Here is a 24,578-nt window from a genome sequence, read left to right as displayed (position 1 = left end):
TTTATTGTAGCAAAATATCTTAGTACCAACCCTAATTTGAAATTTAAATTGTATATATGGAGTTTGTCCTAAACATTTTACAAAAGTCTTCTTAATTTAATTTTTTTATTTTATTTTAAAATATTTTTAGTAAATACTTTTTATCGGGTTCAGTTTATTTGTAATGAAAAATAAATTAATTTAAGCATAAGTACGAAAGCATTTTTTTCTGTGTATAAATTATCCCTATAAGAATGTTACTCGTGTTTATTCACGTTATGTTTGCCATCTACACCATAGTTAATATGTCTTTGTTATGCTCTCGTACTAGAGAAAATTGAATTTTCAATAACCATATCATCTACTACCTGTTTTTTCTCATACTCTTTCTCTTTACCAAAAATCGGACGTTCTCTTTATAAAACTGAAGGTCGCAAGTAAAAACCTCAGTAGTTTCTCAGTAGTCGCGTTCAAGTGAAGACCCATCAGTTCAAAGAAAATTGTTAACAAAACAAAAAAACAAACAAATATTACTAAAAGAAAGTTAAACAAAAGACTCTCGAAATGGATGCTAAAACCTTTAGGGAATTTGGTAAAGCAGCAGTGGATTATGTGGCCGATTATATGGAAAATATAAGAGACTGGTAGTGTTATGATTTTGCTGGCGATACTACGAACAAATATTGATAAAATAAATTGTATTCTTTCTTAAAGTGATATTCTACCCTCGGTTGAACCTGGCTATCTTTATGATCGTTTACCGAAGGATATGCCAGAGACGTCGGAAAATTGGAAAGATGTCCTAAAGGATGTGGATGAGATTATTAAGCCAGGTGTAACCCATTGGCAATCTCCAAATATGCATGCATTTTATCCTACAGCTTCTTCGTTTCCAGCCATGGTTGGGGATATGCTATGCAATGGATTCAGTGTCATAGGTTTCAGTTGGGTATGTTTTTATTTCATTTATGGATTTAAAAATTATAATCAAGGAATTATTGGAAGATTTTTCTGAATTTAAAAAAGTCAAATTTTTAAGTATTTGGAAAAGGTTTCTCTTTGACTAACCAGAGGTGTGCGTGTTCGATATATTTTATTCCTTCTCTACACAGAAAAAATCCGTTACTAAACTAAGAAGAATTTTTTCGTACCCCCAGAAAAAACCAATTAAATTTTTTATATCCGATTTATTTGTGCATACCTTAATGACGTGAACTAAAAATGAGAAAACTAGTCGTATACAAAGGAAGTACACGATTTTAAATTTGAAAATAATTCATATTTTTCTAAAATGGGTGAAGTATATTTAAGCTGAGTTCATAAATTGTGTAAATTTTTCTTAAATTGTGTCTGTCTTGAACTTCATATAGCTCTAAAGAGAGAAGTTCACTACTGTGGTATCACAATGGGCTGAATAGTCTAAGTGAGCCTCATACATCGGGCTCTAAACATATTTTAACAAATGTTAACTCCAATTTTTTCCTTCAATTTCTCACACAACAGAAAATTTTTTGACAAAAATTCAATTTGACAAAACTTATTAACTTGTTTGCATCATGTTGCAATCAGTAAAATGTTAAAATTTTCTACGTTTTACGTTTCTTTTTTGTTTTCAAAAAATTAACTTTGGCTTACTAAGTTTATTTTTTCTAAAGCCGCATAGACGATTAAAACCGAAAAAATAAAAATAAATTAAAACAAGTAAGGAAAGTCCAAAGTGGGGCGGGACAGACTCCTTTATAACTTGCACCAATTTGTGGATCCACATTTTCGATACCATCTCAATTTATTAGGTTCTATATGTCTACACTGTAAAAACAGTGAATCCACCGAGAAGAAAACTTTCGGTTAAGTTTAGAAAATTTGAATAATTTTAGAAAATGTTAACTAAACAGTATTACAAACGCTGCCATCACGCCGATATCATAAAAATAGCTAAATATTTTTCGTCAAATTCAAGAAAATTTATTAGACGTAATTAAGTTTTTTCACTTGCTAAAGATAATTTTGTAGTGAGAAGGAAAAAATTTGAGTTAAAAATTGCAAGAATGTCTTTAGCGACATACGAAGTTCATGGTGAACGCATTTGTAGTAAATTTTACAAATTTAAAGAAATACTGAACTATTTTGTGGAAGACACGAATTTAGTTAATCTTTATGTTTCATTTGTGTTTATTTTTCCTCGGTTTTAGTTAATATAACTAAAGTACGCAAAAAAATATTAGAGTAAAGGAAACTTTCTCCAAACATAATAATACCATGAACTAAAATAAAGTTAAATTGGCTTTAGTGAAATAGAGAGTTCACTTTTTTGAGTGTATTGTTTGGGCATGTATAGCAAAATTTGATTTTAAGAAATTTTTCCAATTTTTCCTCTTAACAGTGGCAATTTTACAAGGAAAATGTGGGCGATTTCAATCAAATATAGCACACTTGACGATAATTCTAATTGCAATCAGGGTAAAACTCTAGCTTCTGGGGCCATATAAGTCCATATCGGCGAAAGATATATGGGAGCTATATCTACTTCTGAACCGATTTCAGTAAAATTTAGCACACTTGACTACACTACTAAAGTCGATTGGACTAAAACTGCGACCTGGGCTTTGATTATCGACTCAGGAGCCGATCCTGAGCAATATTGCCAAAGACACCTTGTGTCTATCTCCTGTTTCACAGTGTGGTATAATGAATCTTAAACACTTATTTTATTAAAAAAAATAATAAAATGAAGAATAATAAAATAAACTAATTCATGATTTACGTTGAGTGTGATCAGCACACATAAAAAAGTGATTCCAACACACTGAAAAAAATATTTACGTTATATTAAAGATTACGTAACCTAAAATTTAGGATGCGAAATTTAGAAAATGTAAGGACAAATTTCTTTAAAATAATGAGATTTTAATTAAAATAAAGTTTATAATCTTTGCTTCAATTTTTTTTTCATTAAATTTAGGATACAGATTTTGTAAATTTGCGTCCCTCCGTTAAAGCCCCATGTCTTTGAACTAAGGCTAATTTTCCTTAAAGTAAAGAAACACATTTTTGATTTAAAGATATTGTCCTTAAATTAACTGAAATACTGAAACTTTAGATTTAAGATAAAAACGCTTCAAATATAGTCTAAGACTTATTTTGAGGATTTAGCGTCTTTGGTTTAAAGTTTTTATTTTTGGAATTAAGCAAACATTTTTTACTTTTAAGTATCCCTTATAATTTGGATTTTTAAACTAACATTTGTTTGTACGTGAGTACCTTTATTAATAAACCGCGAAAAGAGAATGAAAATGAGATCTGTATCCTAATTTCAATTTTATTGGTCCTAGATTTAAAGCCAGATAGGTCGCTAAAAAATTCCTTTATTTTAAAGGTGGTATTGATTTGGCTCGGAATCAATACCAAAATCCTTAAGGGAAGGTCAAAATCTTCCAAGTAAACTTTTTCTGAGTGCAGGAAGGGAAACGCTCATTTAAAAAAAATAACTAATCTGTATAAAAGAAGCCGATAGGACAAAACTAAGTAAATATTTGTCTACAATTTTGTTTCACTTGTAAAAGAAAACAGTTCAGAATTTCTTAAAATTTGTAAATTTTACCAATAATGCGACCATCATGAACTTCAAATGGTACCAAAGACTTTTTTGCAATTTTCACATCCAATTTTTTTCTTCAAAATACGAAATTTTCTTTAACATTTGGAAGTAAATAATTATGTCTAAGATAATTTTTTTTTTTTTTTGAATTTGTGGAAATATATTTACTTATTTATGTAAAATCGGCGTGACATCTGCGTTTGTTATAGTTTTGTCAATTTTTCAAAATTAACCTAATTTTTTATATTTAACCCAAATTTTCGTTTCTGGTGCACTGAAAAAACAGTGAACCCACCAGGAAAGATAACTTTCGATTAATTTTAGAAAATTTGGAACTTTTTTAGAAAATTTTAACTAAACGGTATTACAAGCGCTGGCATCACTCCGATATGGCAAAAATAAGTAAATATTTTTCGACAAATTCAAGAAAATTTATTAGACATAACTAAATTTTTTCAGTAGTTAAAGAAAATTTTGTAGTTTTAAGAGAAATCTTGGAGTTCAAAATTGCAAGAATGTCTTTAGTGACATACGAAGTTCACGATGGACACATTTTTGGTAAAATTAACAAATTTAAAGAAATAATGAACTATTTTGTAAGAAATACGAAATTAGGAATATGCGAAATTATGCTTTATTTGTGTATAACCTTTTCCCGTGTTTTAGTTCATTTAACTAACATACGCAAAAAATTATTTGACTAAAATAAACTTTTTCCAAACATAATGATTCTATGAACTAATATAAAGTTAATATGGCTTTAGTGAAATAGAGAGTTCCCTTTTTTTTGAGTGTGGGTTCACTTAATGAACATCCTATCTTGGCGAAATTTAGCCCATTGCCTTGTAAAATCATCACTGCTTATTCGAAAAAATTGTGAAAATGTCTCAAATACACGTTTAAAATAAAATTAGTCGAATTTGATGATTACCAAAACTCAAATTCAACTTTTTATTTTTGACAAAAAAATATACCGCTATCAGCTTCAAACACACACAAAGAAAATTTCATTAAAATTGAGCCAACGAAAATTTTTCATTGATATGACGAAACATTTTCATTAAGACAATGAAAATGTTCGTTAATAGTACGAAACGTTTCGTTGACTAACAGAAAATTCGTTATAATAACGAAAAATTTCGTTATATCAATGAATTTGTTTCATTGGCTCAATTTTAATGACACATTTCATTAATATAACGAAACTTTTTCTACCAGTGCACCATTAGGAACTACTGTAATTTAATCAATGTGCATTGTTCCGAAACAAATACATTCATTGAATTCAAAAAATTCTTCCTGCACTCATGGAAAAATGTCTGCTAAAAACAACAGTCAGTGTCTGTTTTTATATGTTTCTACTTCATGTTCTATTGAACTACAATTCGTAAAAGTTTCAGATTTTAAAATATTACCCAAAGTATTTTGATGAAACAAATATAGTGCTTCTTTTGTATTTTCCTGCCTTCTAATATGCTGAAAAACTCCTAAATGCAATCAGAAAACATTTTATTTGTTGTTAATTTAAGAAGCATTCAGATTTCTGAGCACATACAAGACCTGTTCTTAATATACTGCTTTATAATGTTACGCTCATTTTTATACCCTCCACCATAGGGGTTGTATAATCTTTGTCACATCTTTGTAACACATCGAAATATTGCTCTAAAACCCCATATATATATATATTGTGGGTCGTGGTGAAATTCTGAGTCAATCTAAGCATATCCGTCCGTCCGTCTGTTGAAATCACGCTAACTTCCTACCGAAACAAGCTATCGACTTGAAATTTGGCATAAGTAGTTGTTATTGATGTAGGTCGGATGGTATTGTATATGGGCTATATTGGACCAGTTTTAGGTATAGCCCCCATATAAACCGTTCCCCAGATTTGACCTCCGGAGCCTCTTGGAGGAATTTGAAATTTGGAACGTGGTGTTAGTATATGGCCGCTAACAACCATGCAAAAATTGGTTCATATCGGTCTATAGTTATATATAACCGATCCCCAATCACCCAAAAATTCGTCCATATCAGTTCATAATCATGGTTGCTACTCGAGCTGAAATATTAGCAATAAGAGATGTGGCTAATTACCTGAGAAGTAATGTTGGTGCGAAGTATAATGACTATTGTATGAGCTGTCATGATGCGGAGGAAAAGGAATCTTGTGTAAGCCGTAAGCGAATTTTAGAGGCATATAGCTTTAGATTACTGGCTGACCTGGAAAACGTTAACTTAAGCAGTCTGTTAATGTTTTTGGAACAATCTGGTTGGTTCAACAAAAGAAAATGTAGAAAATTTTGTCAAACTCTTATTTCTATAGAAAATTTTGTTAAAATTGTATTTCTATAGAAAATGTTGTCAAAATTTTATTTCTATATAAAATTTTGTCAAAGTTTATTTCTATAGAAAATTTTGTCAATTTAATCAGACTTTTTTATACCCTCCACCATAGGATGGGGGGTATATTAACTTTGTCATTCCGTTTGCAACACATCGAAATATTGCTCTAAGACCCCATAAAGTATATATATTCTGGGTCGTGGTGAAATTCTGAGTCGATCTGAGCATGTCCGTCCGTCTGTTGAAATCACGCTAACTTCCGAACGAAACAAGCTATCGACTTGAAACTTGGCACAATAGTTGTTATTGATGTAGGTCGGATGGTATTGCAAATGGGCCATATCGGTCCACTTTTACGTATAGCCCTCATATAAACGGACACCCAAATTTGGCTTGCGAGGCCTCTAAGAGAAGCAAATTTCATCCGATCCGGCTGAAATTTGGTACATAGTGTCAGCATATGGTCTCTAACAACCATGCACAAATTGGTCCACATCGGTTCATAATTATATGTAGCCCCCATATAAACCGATTTGGCTTGCGGAGCCTCTAAGAAATGCAAATTTCATCCGATCTGGCTGAAATTTGGTACATAGTGTGAGTATATGTTCTCTAACAACCATCCAAAAATTGGTCCACATCGGTCCATAATTATATATAGCCCCCATATAAACCGATCCCCCGATTTGGCTTGTGGAGACTCTAAGAGAAGCAAATTTCATCCGATCCGGCTGAAATTTGGTACATGGTGTTAGTATATGGTCTCTAACAACCATGCAAATATTGGTCCATAATTATATATAGCCCCCATATAAACCGATCCCCAGATTTGACCTCCGGAGCCCCTTGGAAGAGCAAAATTCATCCGATTCAGTTGAAATTTGGTACGTGATGTTAGTATATGGTATCCAACAACCATGCAGGAATTGGTTCATATCAGTCCATAATTATATATAGCCCCCATATAAACTGATCCCCAGATTTGACCTCCGGTGCCTTTTGGAGAAGCAAAATTCATCCGATCTGGTTGAAATTTTGGTACGTGGTGGTAGTATATGATATTTAACAACCATGCCAAAATGGTCCATATCAGTCCATAATCATATATAGCCCCCATATAAACCGATCCCGAGATTTGGTTTTGGAGCCTCTTGGAGGAGCAAATTTCATCCGAGTGAGTTGAAATTTGGTACATTGTGCTAGTATATATATGGCCGTTAACAACCATGCCTAACTAGGTTCATATCGGTCTATAGTTATATATAGCCCTCAGATAAATCGATCCCCAATCACACAAAAATTGGTCCATATCAAGTGCATAATTCTATATAGCCACCATATAAGCGACACCCGTATTTCAATTCTGGCTCTCTACGTACCGTGCAAAAAGTCCATATCGATTCGTAATTATTTGTAGACTTAACTATACATAACTTTTTTGTCTAATATATACCACGTATGGGCTAACTCACAATTTAGAAAACGATGTTAAGAAGTTTTAAGATACCACAACCCAAGTATTTAATTCGATTGTGAATGACAGTCTTTCGTAGAAGTTTCTACGCAATCCATGGTGGAGGGTACATAAGATTCGGTCTGGTCGAACTTACGGCCGTATATACTTGTTTTAGTTTAATATATACCACGTATGGACTATCTTACAATTTAGAAGACGGTGTTAGGAAGTTTTAAGATACCTTGCCATCGGCAAGTGTTACCGCAACCCAAGTAATTCGATTGTGGATCGCTATCCATGGTGGAGGGTACATAAGCTTCTGCTTGGCCGAACTTACGGCCGTATATACTTGTTGTAGAATTGTTTCACTCAAACTAAAACATAGTTTAGCAGACAATGTTTGCTATTTCAACAAAAAGTAGCTGCTTTCGCTTTTTCAGCAGAGTTTTTGGAGTTTTGGCAGGTTTATATGCTGTGACTACTACCTGCAGAAAAAAATAAATGAAAATTTCTATAGCCCTTTTAATTGTATTTTAATTCATGAAAATTATTTTTTTTTGTTAAATTTTGCCAACTGTAAGAAACATTTTATTATTTTAATAAGTTTTTGCCCACTATAATGACATGAATTAAATATGAGAAAAACAATTTATACTAAAGTAGTAGGCAATTTTACTAAATTCGAAATCATAGTTCATATTTTTCTAAACTAATTTTATCCTACTTAAATTGGGTTTATAATTTTCTAATATGAGTAAATTTTACTTAAATTGTGCCTGACATTAACATTTTTTAAGGTAAACACATATTAATAATTTTAACTCCAATTGTTTCCTTAAAATATGAATTTTATTTAATCAGCTGAAAAAAAAATTATTACACAGAAAAAAATTTCCGTAGTAAAACTAACGCTAAATTTAACTTATTTTTGTTGTTAAATTTTTTTGTACGACCTTCTTATTCTTGATTTTTGGTTATTTTTAGACTTTATTTTATATTACATCCGACGTTTCGTTGGTGATATCCAACTTCTTCTGGGATGATATTTTTATTGAAATATTTAGTGTTTTGTCATATTTTTTTAAATTAATTTTAAATTGTAAAAAGCAACGGCACAGGAACACCACGACATTAAACAAATATTTCAAATAACTTCAAAAATAATTACAAAACTAAATTAAAATATCACAGATGTTTTTCCTTATGACTACGATCATACAATTATTGGAAAAAAATTATTTGCTAGTAGTTAAATGTAGTTATTTTTTCGACATTTTCCACAGCTTAAAGAAATTTTACTTTTTTTAAGCATGCCTCAAACATTTTATGAACTAAATTTGGGTATAAAGTTTAATGGCTGTACACGGAAGTTCAATATGAACTAAAGCAAAGGAACATTTTCGTACGATTCCCAAAAATAGTAAGAATGAACTACTGTATGGTTAAAATGGTCATGATTTGGCGCCAATGATTTTCTTCTTTATTTTAGTTCATTTTTTATGGTATGAAGTGCAGTTAAAAAATGCAACATGGTACTAAATTTTCCTGGTTTTAACAACACTTCGTGGAAATCTCAAAACATGGAGTACAAAATAGTTCATTTTTCGCGCGAGGTAGTTCATTCTTCCGATAAAACAATTTACTTTTTTTTCGGTGTATTTAAAGGGTGATTTGTTAAGAGCTTGATAACTTTTTTTTAAAAAAAAACGCATAAAATTTGCAAAATCTCATCGGTTCTTTATTTGAAACGTTAGATTGGTCCATGACATTTACTTTTTGAAGATAATTTCATTTAAATGTTGACCACGGCTGCGTCTTAGGTGGTCCATTCGGAAAGTCCAATTTTGGGCAACTTTTTCGAGCATTTCGGCCGGAATAGCCCGAATTTCTTCGGAAATGTTGTCTTCCAAAGCTGGAATAGTTGCTGGCTTATTTCTGTAGACTTTAGACTTGACGTAGCCCCACAAAAAATAGTCTAAAGGCGTCAAATCGCATGATCTTGGTGGCCAACTTACCGGTCCATTTCTTGAGATGAATTGTTCTCCGAAGTTTTCCCTCAAAATGGCCATAGAATCGCGAGCTGTGTGGCATGTAGCGCCATCTTGTTGAAACCACATGTCAACCAAGTTCAGTTCTTCCATTTTTGGCAACAAAAAGTTTGTTAGCATCGAACGATAGCGATCGCCATTCACCGTAACGTTGCGTCCAACAGCATCTTTGAAAAAATACGGTCCAATGATTCCACCAGCGTACAAACCACACCAAACAGTGCATTTTTCGGGATGCATGGGCAGTTCTTGAACGGCTTCTGGTTGCTCTTCACTCCAAATGCGGCAATTTTGCTTATTTACGTAGCCATTCAACCAGAAATGAGCCTCATCGCTGAACAAAATTTGTCGATAAAAAAGCGGATTTTCTGCCAACTTTTCTAGGGCCCATTCACTGAAAATTCGACGTTGTGGCAGATCGTAAGTCTATTCATGATGAAATGTCAAAGCATACTGAGCATCTTTCTCTTTGACACCATGTCTGAAATCCCACGTGATCTGTCAAATACTAATGCATGAAAATCCTAACCTCAAAAGAATCACCCTTTATAATAAATTTTGTTCACTTTTATATAAAGTATTAACTTATTTGTATCATGTTGCAATTAATAAAATATTTTAATTAAAATTTTCTAAGATAAAACTTTTGTTTGGGTGTAACATATTTCTTTGGGTGTACTATGATTTCGTTCTTGTTGTAAACAAGAGTTCACACCAATCAACCTGTGAATTTGACCATCAAAACTCATCTCTTTATTAACAGACACATCACTTTCACCTGCAGTAAAACGAGTTTTCAATATTTTTGGGACCCAGTTAAAATAGTTCGATAAATCAATAAATCTCATTTCATTGTTTGTTGGTGGTGTTGGGCGCGTTTTTCACACTTTTATTTGTTTCTTCTTGTTATCGTTGTTATGTTTTGTGCAGTGTTATAATACACCTGCGATAGCTGTTATCTGCCTACTTATGTTAAGTAATATTTTTGTTATAAATTAATTTTTGGCAATCTTTATATGTTTTGATTATTTTTGAAATATTTCAAACCATTGACAACTTCTTTCCGATGATCTGTGAGAGATAACACCGTATTTTATATTCAAATGTATTCCGATTTAACGGTAAAGGCGACAGAAATAGTTTGAATGCAAATATGTACGGGTTGTCTATGCAATGTGTGTTAGTAATAAATTGTAAGGTTTACAAAGTTCAAAATATGTAAATTTGACAACCCCTATGGGGTCAGACACGATACTCTATTAGAAATTTGTTATTTGTAATATTATGATATTATAGTGTAAATTATCTATACGGAACCATTTTTTCCTGTCATCATTATTTCCTCCATGTTTGTTACAAACAATAAATAATATCAGCAAAATCACCTTAGTGGTTTATCGCAGATATTTAGACTGAAAAAATATTTACGCGATATTAAAGATTACCTAAATTTTAGGGTGCATAATTTCCAGGATATTAAGGACAAATTTCTTTAAAATAATGAAAGTTTAGTTAAAGTTAAGATTATAAACTTTATATCTTTGCTTTAATTTTTTTTTTTGTATTAAATTTAGGATACAAATTTTGAAAATTTGCGTCCCTCCATTGAGGTCGTATGTCTTTAGGTTGAATTACACACCATGCGTCAATCCGTGCGTTGATGGAAGGGTTGATTTTTTCTGTTTGCGACAGACTATTCGGGCTTTTGATTTTAAAGAGAAATGTCAACTCTTCAATCATCGGATGCATTGTACGCATTGAACGCATGGCATGTAATTCTACCTTTTGAACTAAAGCAATTTTTATACCCTGCGCCACACTGTGGAATAGGGTATTATAAGTTAGTGCATATATTTGCAACACCCAGAAGGAGACGAGATAGACACATGGTGTCTTTGGCAATAATGCTCAGGGTGGGTCCCTGAGTCGATCTAGCAATGTCAGTCTGTCCGTCTGTCTGTGAACACATAAGTTTCTGTTTTGGGTCAAAATAGAACCCTATTGATTTTGGAAGAAATCGGTTCAGATTTCGATATAGCTTCCAAATATATATTTCGCCCGATATACACTTATATGGACCCAGAAGCCAGAGTTTTACCCTAATTTGCTTAAAATTTTGCACAAGAAGAACAATTAGTACTATAATCAATTGTGCCAAATTTTATTGAAATCGGTCCAGATTTAGATATAGCTCCCATATATATCTTTCGCCCGATATGGACTAATATGGTCCCGGAAGCCAGAGTTTTATCCCAATTTGGTTGAAATTTTGCACTAGGAGTACAATTCGTAGTGTAGTCAAGTGTGCCAAATTTTATTGAAATCGATTCAGATTTAGATATTGCTCCCATATATATGTTTTTCTGGTTTCGACAAAAATTATCAAAATACCAACATTTTCCTTGCAAAATCGCCATTGCATAGTCGAAGAGTTGTAAAAATGACAAATTTTCCTAAACTTCTAATACATATATATAGAGCGATAAATCATAAATAAACTTTAGCGAAGTTTCCTTAAAATTGCTTCAGATTTAAATGTTTTCCATATTTTTTTCACTAACATTGTGTTCCACCCTAGTGCATTAGCCGACTTAAATTTTGAGTCTATAGATTTTGTCTATCAAATTCTGTCCAGATCGAGTGATATTTAAATGTATGTATTTGGGACAAACGTTTATATATAGCACCCAACACATTTGACGGATGTGATATGGTATCGAAAATTTAGATCTACAAAGTGGTGCAGGGTATAATATAGTCGGCCCCGCCCAACTTTAGTCTTTCCTTACTTATTTTAAAGTAAAGAAACACATTTTTGATTTAAAAATTAACTGAAATATTGAATCTTTAGATTTAAGATAAAAACGCTTCAAATATAGGCTAAGACTTATTTTGGTGATTTAGCATCTTTGGTTTAATTTTTTTGTGGAAATAAGAAGTATCCTTTATTAATATACTTTATTAATATATATAAATAGAATTAAAATTCGATAAATGAAATCTGTATCCTAATTTTAATTCTATAGATCCTAGATTTAAAGCCAGATATGTCGCAAAAAATGTCCTTATTTTAAATAACCCGCATCTTTGGATAGGAATCAATACCAAAATCCTTAAGGGAAGGTCAAAATCTTTGGATACAAGTAAGCTTTTTTTGACTGTGTCATCATTACATCTTCCATGTTTGCTAAAAAAAACTGTGAATAGTGTCAGCAAAATCAAGTAAGTGGTTTATCACAAATTTTGAAAATTTGCGTCCCTCCATTAGAGTCGTACACTGTTAAAAAATATGTTTTTCATATGTTCCGATATAAACAAAATGTGTTTCGGGCACAATTTTTAAACACAATATATTTAAGTGCAAACATTTAATGTTCCTAAACTAACACTAAATGTTTGGGACACATATGTTAATATGTTAGAATATATTATGTTTGGGGCATGAATGTTTCATAAAAATAACCGCTTGTATGTTGTTTCGGAAAACTGTTTTATGATAAGGCCAACAATTTGATATGCTTAAGTCTAAATATTATTTAATTTGAATAAAGAGAATAGACATTTGAAAAACAAACAGCATATGTTTTCGCCTTGAGAGCAGCATTTTATGTATGTGTGGACATGTGTTTTGTTTATCATTTTGGCATTATGGGCACAATTTTTTTTTTGGTTCGTTGAAAGAAATCGGGGGTCTTCATAAAAATAACGAAAGTGCACTATATTCTTTTTAGAGTTGGGACAGTAAAATGTAATAAGGAGGAAATAGTGAAAAATTACACAGTAAAATGTATAAAAACAAAGTTTAGTTCCTCTTTATTAATAAGTAGTCCACGAAGAGTTGACGGACACCTTCAAATATAAAAGCGGGCATTAAGTTCGAGTTTTACAGCTAAAACAATTTAAAAAGTTTATTTTCTTTAAAATGAATTATTAAAGAAAAATAAAAGGCATTTTAGAGCGATGGTGTTAATTGCTAGTAAAAAACTGTTCACGCCTAAATAAATTTACGTTTATATTATAAAATTATTTATGTATGTTTATACTCGACTCCACGTTCTTCTTTTGTTAGAGTTTTTGAATTCCTTCCAAATTTTAAAGTTTTGTACCAAAAACAGTTTTTTGTTACAAAATTGTTATTTTTGCAATAATAAAATAATATTTTATTCAAAAATCAGTCAATTTCGTTTATATCAAGCATTGTTACTGACTATAAATCTTTAATAACCCACATTTCGAAGTTTCATAATAAAAATTTAATATACTATAAATATAAATGTGTAAATTAAAAAAAAAACACGGTCGGAGCAGGGATTGAAGCCACGACCCTTTGCATGCAAGGCAGACATGCTAACCACTGCTCCACGTGGCAAACAAATGTATGTTTCTGTTAAATAATGTTATGTTTGCATGGGTTCGTGGGCGCTGCAAACTATGCTATATAAATGTAACTTATAACGATAATTATCTGCTGGTGACCATAACAGCTACGTAGCCCAGTGGATAGTGTGTTGGCTTACAAACTGTATGGTCCTCGGTTCGATTCTCCGTGCAGGAGAAAGGTAAAATTTAAAAAAATTTATAAAAGTGAATAATTTCTTCAACATTATTTGTATTAGAGAACAAGTATATACAGCAGTAAGTTCGGCCGGGCCGAATCTTAAATACCCACCACCATGAACCAAATATTAGGGTTTCCTTTGAAATTTCAGGAGGGCTTGAGGACTTGAGGACACTTCCCGAAGATAAATTTAAAGATTTTACCTATGAAGACTATATCAGATTCTGGATTTATAAGAACCATTTTTGTTTGAGTTTTAGAGGAATCATTAACATCTCTTCTAAGTGTGCAAGAAAATTATAAAATAACGTCTTGATTTGAAATCTTAAATCTGTAGAAGTATAATCTGGAAATTTTACATTGAGTTTCAAGCAATTTTCATGATCAGTGCGCCTTCTACACCCTCAAGAAGTGAAGTCGGTCTATATGGAGGTATTACCAAATGGACCGATAAAAACTTAATCCGATACACGTTTTTGTGAGCCTAAAATACCAGAATATTTACAATTTCAGGCATATCAGATAAAAACTACGGTTTCTAGAAACCCAAGGAGTTAAATCGGGAGATCGTTCTTATGGGGGCTATACTAAAATATGGACCGATACTCACCATTTTCGGCACACCTCTTTGTGACCCGAAAATACCTCTAGATTTCCAATTTCAGGCAAATAGGATAAAAACTTCGGATTCTAGAAGCCCAAGAAGTAAAATTGGGAAATCGATCTATATTGGGGCTATACCAAAATATGGACCGATACTCACCATTTTCGGCACATCTCTTTATGGTCCTACAATACCTCTAAATTTCTAATTTCAGATAAATTGAATAAAAACTGCGGTTTCTATAAGCCCAAGAAGTAAAATCGGGAGATCGGTCTACATGGGGGCTATACCAAAACGTGAACCGATACTCACCATTTTTGGCACACCTCTTTATGTTCATAAAATACCTCCAGATTTCAAATTTCAGGCAAATTGGATAAAAACTACGATTTCTATAAGCCCAAGACCCCAAATCGGGAGGTCGGTTTATATGGGGACTATATCAAAACCTGGACCGATATAGCCCATCTTCGAACTTGACCTGCCTGCAGACAAAAGACGAGCTTGTGCAAAATTTCAGAACGATTGCTTCATTATTGAAGACTGTAGCGTGATTACAACAGACAGACAGACAGACAGACAGACGGACATCGTTATATCGTCTTAGAATTTCTCCCTGATCAAGAATATATATACTTTATATAGTCGGAAATCGATATTTCGATGTGTTACAAACGGAATGACAAACTTATTATACCCCCGTCACCATTCTATGGTGGTGGGTATAAAAAGGTGCCAAGAACTAAAATATTTCGTGAAAGTGAAAATTACGAATATGTTAGGCAATGAGCACAATCGTCTTTGGGAAAAATTCTTCCAAGCATATAATATTTTTGAGCTCAAAATGCTTCCAAACATATAATATGTTCACATAAAACAAACATATTAATGTTTCGGCAGTACCCAATATTATATGTGCTTCCTGCAAAATATGTTTGGAACATATGTTAAAGAAGCGATTTTTTTTGAGGGTGTATGTGTTTGAACTAGGACAAATATTCTTTAAAGTAAAGAAACACATTTTTGATTTAAAGAAATCGTCCTTAAATTAACTGAAATATTGAATCTTTAGGTTTAAGATAAAAAACTTCAAATATAGGCTTAGACTTATTTTGGGGATTTAGTATCTTTGGTTTAAAGTTTTTTTGGGGTTAGTACTTCGATTCTATTTTTTCAACAAATCCCCAAAGTATTTTTTCAAAAATTTTGAAGTTCTTCCTAAGTCATTACTTTTCATGCACATGATCTTATAGAGATGGACCAAATCTTTCAATCTAAAGACGAAAAAAACTATTTTTTCGGTGTAAAAATTATATGGTTTGAACTCAAATTATTAGCACATTATTTTTAAGTGCAAGCATATAATGCTCATAAAGTAGCATAACATCTTTGGGACATATATGTTAATATATTAGAACATATTATGTTTGGGACATAACATATTTTTATACCCTAAACCAGATAGTGGTCAGAGTGTAATAAGTTTGATCTGCCAAAAAATGTGCCTACCAGAAATATTGATTTTAGACCCCATAAAATATATACCGATAGACTCAGAATCACCTCCTGAGTAGATCTAGCGCTTGGTGTCCGTCCGTCTGTCCATGTATTTGTTGTTCACAGGATTCCGGTCTCAATTATTAACCGATTTTGATGAAATTTGGTACAGGGAGTTTTTTGGGCACAAGGACGAACGCTATTGAATTTGGAAGAAATCGGATCAAATTTAGATATTGCTCCCATATATATGTATCGCCCGATTTCGACAAATGGGGTACGTTGCGCTGTTTTACAAACGGATCGTCACCAAATTTGGCAAAAAATAATCTTTTTCATCGCTCTTCAAGTCTGCAAAATTTCATCCAAATCGCCCGATTTTTCTAAATTTTGCTATAAAACCCTTATTTATCAACCGATAGTACTCAAAGTTGGCCACATGTAATATTCTATAGCACTAACTGTATGTGCAAAATTTCATCGAAATCGGTTCAGATGTAGATATAGCTCCCATATATGTATCGCCCGATTTTGACAAATTTGCCCCTATGTTAATAACCTTACACGGATGAAAAAGACTGTTTTTCATATATTTGGCTATAAACATTATATGTTTGGAACACAAATTTTTAAACACAATATTTTTGAGTGCAAGCATATAATGTTCATAAACTAGCATAACATGTTTGGGACATATATGTTAATATGTTAGAACATATTATGTTTGGGACATAAAATGTTTGTAAATATAATATGCTTGGATGCAAACATATATTAATTTAGAAATAGCCTATAAACATATATGTGTTTAGTAGCTTGGAGCGCTATTTAACAGGGAGCGATATTGAATTAAGTTGGTGGTTGTTGCTTGTTATTACAAAATTAACATTTTATTTTTCCTTGGGCAATTGATCTGCTACTTCTTTGATCCTTACAAACTGTGTGGTCCGCTGTTCGAATACCCGTCCGGCAAAAGGTAAAATTAAAATAAAAAAAAACATAAAATTGAATAATTTCTTCTACAATGTTTGTATCACAGAAAAAAGTGCTAAGAACTAAAAAATCTCGTGGAAGTGAGAAAGATGTGGGGGAATATACAATTAGGCAGAAACAAAATTTAGAGCATTCAGGTCGAAAACCTATGTTGTTAGCACCTATATTACCTGTTTATTTTCATAATTCATTATGATTGTAAATATATAAATAAATGAATAAAATTTTGAGCACAATATTTTTTGGGAGAATTTTTTTAAGCATATAATATTTTTGGGTGCAAAATGCTTCCAAACATATTATATGTTCACATAATAACATATTGTTTTTTGGAAGACAACATTATTGAATTTGGATGCAAAAATACAAAATGTTTGGAACTTAGACTACCCAAACATATATTGTTTAGACCAATATGCTTTCAAACATATTATATATTGGAAGAGATCAAACATATAAATGTTTGGGCAATACCCAAAAATGTATATGCTTGAAGCAAAATATGTTTGGGAGTATATGTTACAGAAGCGATTTTTTGTAAGGGTGTATGTTTGACCATAGATGCCTCATTTCTTAACTGATCTTACTCAAATTTTGCACAAAGTATTAATCAAACCCGTAAAATATTATGCAAATTGGTTCAGATTTACATATAGCTTCCATATATATACATCGCTCGATTTTCCCATATTTGGCCAAAATTCTTTTATTTATTAACCAATGTTACTCAAATTTCAAATTTTGATGTACTAGCCGATCGTATTTATACGTACTTGTAGCACTTACATACGAATATTGCTCGATTTTTACTTGGATTTATTACCCACAATAATTGGGCGATTTTCTCTTTTTATACCCTAAACCACATAGTGCTCAGGGTATAATTTAATAATGGGCTCAATATTAGTGGCATACTAACCCCGTAGGTGCAATATCAACTATTTTTCCTGGCAACACTGACTATGAGCTATAGTCATATTGAGCCATTGCTCCCATAAACATTTACCCCGTAATTTTCTTAAATATGCAACTGCGGTTTATCTCCCAGACCTATATCAATGTTACACCACAAATGCTTGTATTACTAATTCAGTAAGGTTGGTTTAGGGTATGATATAGTCGGCCCCGCCCGACTTTCTACTTTACTTACTTGTTAAATATAATATGTGTCGATGCCATCATATATTAATTTAGAAATTGTCTATAAACATATATGGATTGAGAAAGAGAAACCGACAGAATATAAAGAAAAACTAACTATGGCGAATGATATTTGTAATCCAACAAGTATGTTTATGGCATTTTGCAACAAGTAAAAAACTGGAAGTAACCCTGCCAACATTTTTTGAAGTTGACGGCACTTCTGAGAATCCCCACCACGTCGAAAACAGTCGTATACGATATCCAAAACTCGTCGTTACTTTGAAATGCTGGCAGGGAACCAATTGGCACCTAACATATATATGCCTAAGGGTAAACATAATATGTTTGAACAATGCAAACAATATTTTGTTTGGACAAATTCCAAAAATATATATAGAGTATATGTTACAGAAGGGATTTTTTTGAGAATGTATCGTCAGAGTTTCGAAGATGGGTTAGAAAAAATCATGAACGGCGTGCTCATTTCAAAACGATCCGTTCATGAAAGTGAATTAACCCACATATGGTGTCAAACAGAGAACAGGAGGTGTCAATATGACAATGATCAAATGCGTTGTAAAAACAACAACCAGAGTTCATGATCTGAAAATGTAATGGTTGCGAATTTATAAAAAAAAGTAAGGAAAGTCTAAAGTCGGGCGGGGCCGACTATATTATACCCTGCACCACTTTGTAGATCTAAATTTTCGATACCATATCACATCCGTCAAATGTATTGGGGGCTATATATAAAGGTTTGTCCCAAATACATACATTTAAATATCACTCGATCTGGACAGAATTTGATAGACAAAATCTATAGACTCAAAATTTAAGTCGGCTAATGCACTAGGGTGGAACACAATGTTAGTGAAAAAAATATGGAAAACATTTAAATCTGAAGCAATTTTAAGGAAACTTCGCAAAAGTTTATTTACGATTTATCGCTCAATATATATGTATTAGAAGTTTAGGAAAATTAGAGTCATTTTTACAACTTTTCGACTAAGCAGTGGCGATTTTACAAGGAAAATGTTGGTATTTTGACCATTTTTGTCGAAATCAGAAAAACATATATATGGGAGCTATATCTAAATCTAAACCGATTTCAACCAAGTTTGGCACGCATTACTACAATGCTAATTCTACTCCCTGTGCAAAATTTCAACTAAATCGGAGTTAAAAATTGGCCTCTGTGGCCATATGAGTGTAAATCGGGCGAAAGCTATATATGGGAGATATACCTAAATCTGAACCGATTTCAACCAAATTTGGCACGCATACTATCTGTGCAAAATTTCAACTAAATCGGAGCAAAAAATTGGCCTCTGTGGTCATATGAGTGTAAATCGGGCGAAAGCTATATCTAAATCTAAACCGATTTCAACCAAGTTTGGCACGCATTACTACAATGCTAATTCTACTCCCTGTGCAAAATTTCAACTAAATCGGAGTTAAAATTGGCCTCTGTGGCCATATGAGTGTAAATCGGGCGAAAGCTATATATGGGAGATATACCTAAATCTGAACCGATTTCAACCAAATTTGGCACGCATAGCTACAATGCTAATTCTACTACCTGTGCAAAATTTCAACTAAATCGGAGAAAAAAATTGGCCTCTGTGGTCATATGAGTGTAAATCGGGCGAAAGCTATATCTAAATCTGAACCGATTTCAACCAAATTTGGCACGCATAGCTACAATGCTAATTCTGCTCCCTGTGCAAAATTTCAATTAAATCGGAGTAAAAGATTGGCCACTGTGGTCATATGAGTGTAAATCGGGCGAACGACATATATGGGACCTATATCTAAATCTGAACCGATTTCAATAAAATTTGGCACACTTGACTATAGTACTAATTGTTTTTCTTGTGCAAAATTGTAAGCAAATTAGGGTAAAACTCTGGCTTCTGGGGCCATATAAGTCCATATCGGGCGAAATATAAAGGGTGATTTGTTAAGAGCTTGATAACTTTTTTTTTAAAAAAAACGCATAAAATTTGCAAAATCTCATCGGTTCTTTATTTGCAACGTTAGATTGGTCCATGACATTTACTTTTTGAAGATAATTTCATTTAAATGTTGACCGCGGCTGCGTCTTAGGTGGTCCATTCGTAAAGTCCAATTTTGGGCAACTTTTTCGAGCATTTCGGCCGGAATAGCCCGAATTTCTTCGGAAATGTTGTCTTCCAAAGCTGGAATAGTTGCTGGCTTATTTCTGTAGACTTTAGACTTGACGTAGCCCCACAAAAAATAGTCTAAAGGCGTCAAATCGCATGATCTTGGTGGCCAACTTACCGGTCCATTTCTTGAGATGAATTGTTCTCCGAAGTTTTCCCTCAAAATGGCCATAGAATCTAGAGGTGTGCACGTGACACGAAATTGTCGTGACTCACGAACATTTTCGTGATTCGTGCGTGAGTCGTGAGTCACGCTCATGACAACAGCGTGAGTGTGCGTGAGCGTGATTAACAAACCAAAATGTCGTGCGTGAGCGTGAGTCACGAAAATAATATCTTCGTGAGTGTGCGTGAGTAAAGAATTACACTCACGAAAATATTCCTGCTCTCCAACATAAAACGCTTAAGAGTTAAATTCAATTAAAATTTTAGTGACACCTGGGATGTTAAGAGTTTAATAGCAATCTCGATTTTAATAATGCTTATGTTTTTAGACACTTCGGTAAGGTAAATTAATCATAAAATTATTCGTGAGTCACGATATTTTTCGTGAGTCACGATATTTTTCGTGAGTCACGGTATTTTTCATGAGTCACGACGTTTTCGTGCGTGAGTGTGCGTGAGTGTGCGTGAGTGTGCGTGAGTACAAATTTTCTTTTCGTGAGTGTGCGTGAGCGTGAGTCCTACAAAAAAATATCGTGCGTGAGTGTGCGTGAGTATGATTTTTCAGTCGTGAGTGTGCGTGAGCGTGAGTAAACTATTACTCACGTGCACACCTCTAATAGAATCGCGAGCTGTGTGGCATGTAGCGCCATCTTGTTGAAACCACATGTCAACCAAGTTCAGTTCTTCCATTTTTGGCAACAAAAAGTTTGTTAGCATCGAACGATAGCGATCGCCATTCACCGTAACGTTGCGTCCAACAGCATCTTTGAAAAAATACGGTCCAATGATTCCACCAGCGTACAAACCACACCAAACAGTGCATTTTTCGGGATGCATGGGCAGTTCTTGAACGGCTTCTGGTTGCTCTTCACTCCAAATGCGGCAATTTTGCTTATTTACGTAGCCATTCAACCAGAAATGAGCCTCATCGCTGAACAAAATTTGTCGATAAAAAAACGGATTTTCTGCCAACTTTTCTAGGGCCCATTCACTGAAAATTCGACGTTGTGGCAGATCGTTCGTCTATTCATGATGAAATGTCATAGCATACTGAGCATCTTTCTCTTTGACACCATGTCTGAAATCCCACGTGATCTGTCAAATACTAATGCATGAAAATCCTAACCTCAAAAGAATCACCCTTTATATGGGAGCTATATCTAAATCTGAACCGATTTCTTCCAAAATTAATAGGGTTCCATTCTGAGCCAAAACACATACTTGTGCCAAATTTGAAGTCGATTGGACTAAAACTGCGACCTAGACTTTGATTACCAAAATGTGTTCGCGGACAGACGGACATGGCTATATCGACTCAGGAGCCCACCCTAAGCATTTTTGCCAAAGACACCATGTGTCTATCTCGTCTCCTTCTGGGTGTTGCAAACATATGCACTAACTTATAATACCCTGTTCCACAGTGTGGCGCAGGGTATAAAAAATACGCTACCGTGACTCGAACCTGAATTGCCTGCAGTCGCCTTAGCGCATTGCACAACCGACGGAGTTGCCATAACAACGTGTAACCGATATTTTAAAACTGTTCATGGCCAACGAAAAACGAAAGCCGTTCATGATATCGTGAACGCCCGTGGACGAAACGGTGAACATTCCGTTTTGATTTATTGTGAATGTTTCCGTTTCATTTTGTTACCGTCAGTTCACGATTTTGGAACGTAAGTTTTTCTATTAGTGTAGATTTGACTTCTTGGTTTTATCCGATTTGTCTGAAATTCATAACATAGGTAATTACGTCCGCATAGATGCCTACCGAATATGGTGTGTATCGGTCCATGTTTTGGTATAGTCCCCATGTAGACCGATTTGATTTCTTGGGCGCCTAGACACCCCTTTTTTATCCGATTTGGCTGAAATTCAAAATCTAGAGGTATTTTAGGACAACAAAAGGTGCGCCGATTTGGCTTCTTGGCTCGCAGTTCCTATGAGATTTACCTAATTCAGAGATATGGAGGTCCTTTAGGTGCACAAAGACCTGCGTTGAATTTGTTTTAACTTCCTAGGCTTCGCAATTTTCAAAATCATCTCTCGAATTTGAGTTCTTGGACATTTAGACACCACAATTTTTACCCGATTGTTCTGAAATTGGATTGGATTCAAATTCACCCAAAAAATATTCGTTGTTTTCAATCACGAAATTACTTTATCCAATTAATTTGCAATAAAAAATGGTAATATAAATCACTAATATCGATTCAATTAATATTTTGATAATTTTTTTTTTATTTTTTTTCTGTGTTTTATTTTATTTTTATTTGTTTTATAATAAGTTTTTATTTTAATTTTTTTCTTATTTTTCAGATCGCCAGTCCAGCATGCACAGAATTAGAGGTCGTCGTTATGGACTGGTTGGCCAAATTTCTTAAATTGCCTCAAGAATTTCTTCATACTCATGAGGGACCTGGTGGTGGTGTGATACAAGGTTCAGCTTCCGAATCTATCCTTGTGGCAATAATGGCAGCTCGAGAACAAGCAGTTAAGCGCTTGACAAAGGAACATCCAGACATGAGTGAAAGTAACATAAGAGGAAAATTAATAGCCTATGCCAGTGATCAGAGCAACAGTTGCGTAGAGAAAGATGGTGTTTTGGCGGCTGTAAAAATGCGTCTAGTGCCCACTGGTGATGACTTTATATTCAAAGGGGAAATGTTGGAGAAAGCCATAGAAGAAGATTTAGCCAAGGGTCTGTTTCCTCTTATTTGTGTCGCTACTATGGGTACTACAGGTACCTGTGCTTATGACGACATTCCTTCGTTGGGCGCTATTTGCAAAAAATACGACTTTTGGTTTCATGTTGATGCTGCCTACGCCGGTTCCGCTTTAGCTTTGGATGAATTCGCTGAACTTAGAAATGGTTTGGAATTGGTGGATTCATTGAATTTTAATCTACACAAATTTTTAATGGTTAATTTTGATTGTACCGCAATGTGGCTAAGGGATGCCAACAAATTGGTCGACAGTTTCAATGTGGATCCCATTTATCTAAAGCATAAATTCGAGGGAGAATCCAAGATACCCGATTTCCGACATTGGCAAATACCATTGGGTCGACGTTTTCGTGCTCTCAAAGTTTGGATAACATTCCGCACCATTGGCGCTGAAGGACTTCGTGCAAATATTCGCAAACATATGGCTTTGGCTGAACGTTTTGAAAATTATGTCCTTAATGATTCACGTTTCGAAATCGTTGCTAAACGTACCTTGGGCTTGGTGTGTTTCCGTCCGAAGGGTGACAACAAAAGGACCACAGATCTTTTAGGGCTTCTCACTGAAAGAAAAAAAATCTATTTGATTCAAGCAAAGCATAGAGGTCAACACTTCTTACGTTTCTGCATTTGTGGTATGGATCCCAAGGAGGAAGATGTAGACTTTGCCTGGAATGAAATTAAAACACAATTCGATTTGATTTTGGAAAAGGATATTACAGAGTCTGTTAAAGCAGACGTTGATACGATTAGCATGAAGTTGTCACAGGATATAAATTTGTCAACGACGTCATCAATATCGGAAAAATCCAAGTAAATCCCTGACTAGAGCATTTATAGTTTTATATATATTTTATTAAATTTAATTTAATTATTTATAATTAATAAATTCACTACTATAATAAATTTAATTTCAAACTTTATGATCATAATGAAACTATTAAAGATGGTCTATTACCATCAGATGTCTACAGCTGATTTCTAAAAATAAATCCAAATGTAAAATATGGAACAACTCTATACGAAATTTTTTTGATAGATCGTTAACATTGAATGGCAAAAAATGGGGAATTGGAGGGTTAATAGGCTTTTTACACTACATACATCTAACATCTTTCATCAATTTGCCAAAGATGTTGACATTTTTCCATACTAATTTTGACGTCGTGCGTCTTAAAAATGTTTAACATCTTCGGAAAATGTTCCTATTTCACTTTGTCTCAACTTATTGTTTGAGAGTATTTTAAGTGTCTTCTCTAGACAAAGTGTCATCACTGATAAAAAT

General features: G+C 33.5%; 1 protein-coding gene across 1 annotated transcript; it reads left to right on the top strand.

The window, feature by feature from the left end:
• The first annotated feature begins 448 nt into the window (after positions 1 to 448).
• On the top strand, positions 449 to 24,308 carry amd (alpha methyl dopa-resistant). The gene is made up of 3 exons (XM_075294137.1): positions 449 to 623; positions 694 to 928; positions 22,890 to 24,308. Exons 1-3 carry the CDS (start codon positions 544 to 546, stop codon positions 24,108 to 24,110), a joined length of 1,536 nt encoding a protein of 511 aa, XP_075150252.1. The 5' UTR covers positions 449 to 543; the 3' UTR covers positions 24,111 to 24,308.
• Positions 24,309 to 24,578: the final 270 nt, after the last annotated feature.

This window comes from Haematobia irritans, chromosome 2 (genome assembly GCF_050003625.1).
Source record: "Haematobia irritans isolate KBUSLIRL chromosome 2, ASM5000362v1, whole genome shotgun sequence".
Taxonomy (NCBI): domain Eukaryota; kingdom Metazoa; phylum Arthropoda; class Insecta; order Diptera; family Muscidae; genus Haematobia; species Haematobia irritans.
This window is presented reverse-complemented; position numbering and strand designations above follow the sequence as displayed.

Excerpts from the sequence above, each read along its gene's own strand:
- amd (XM_075294137.1), top strand. The coding sequence starts at position 544 with ATGGATGCTAAAACCTTTAGGGAATTTGGTAAAGCAGCAGTGGATTAT. Across the intron at positions 624-693 it reads ATGGAAAATATAAGAGACTG|TGATATTCTACCCTCGGTTG; the intron begins GTAGTGTTATGA and ends TCTTTCTTAAAG. Across the intron at positions 929-22,889 it reads GTGTCATAGGTTTCAGTTGG|ATCGCCAGTCCAGCATGCAC; the intron begins GTATGTTTTTAT and ends CTTATTTTTCAG.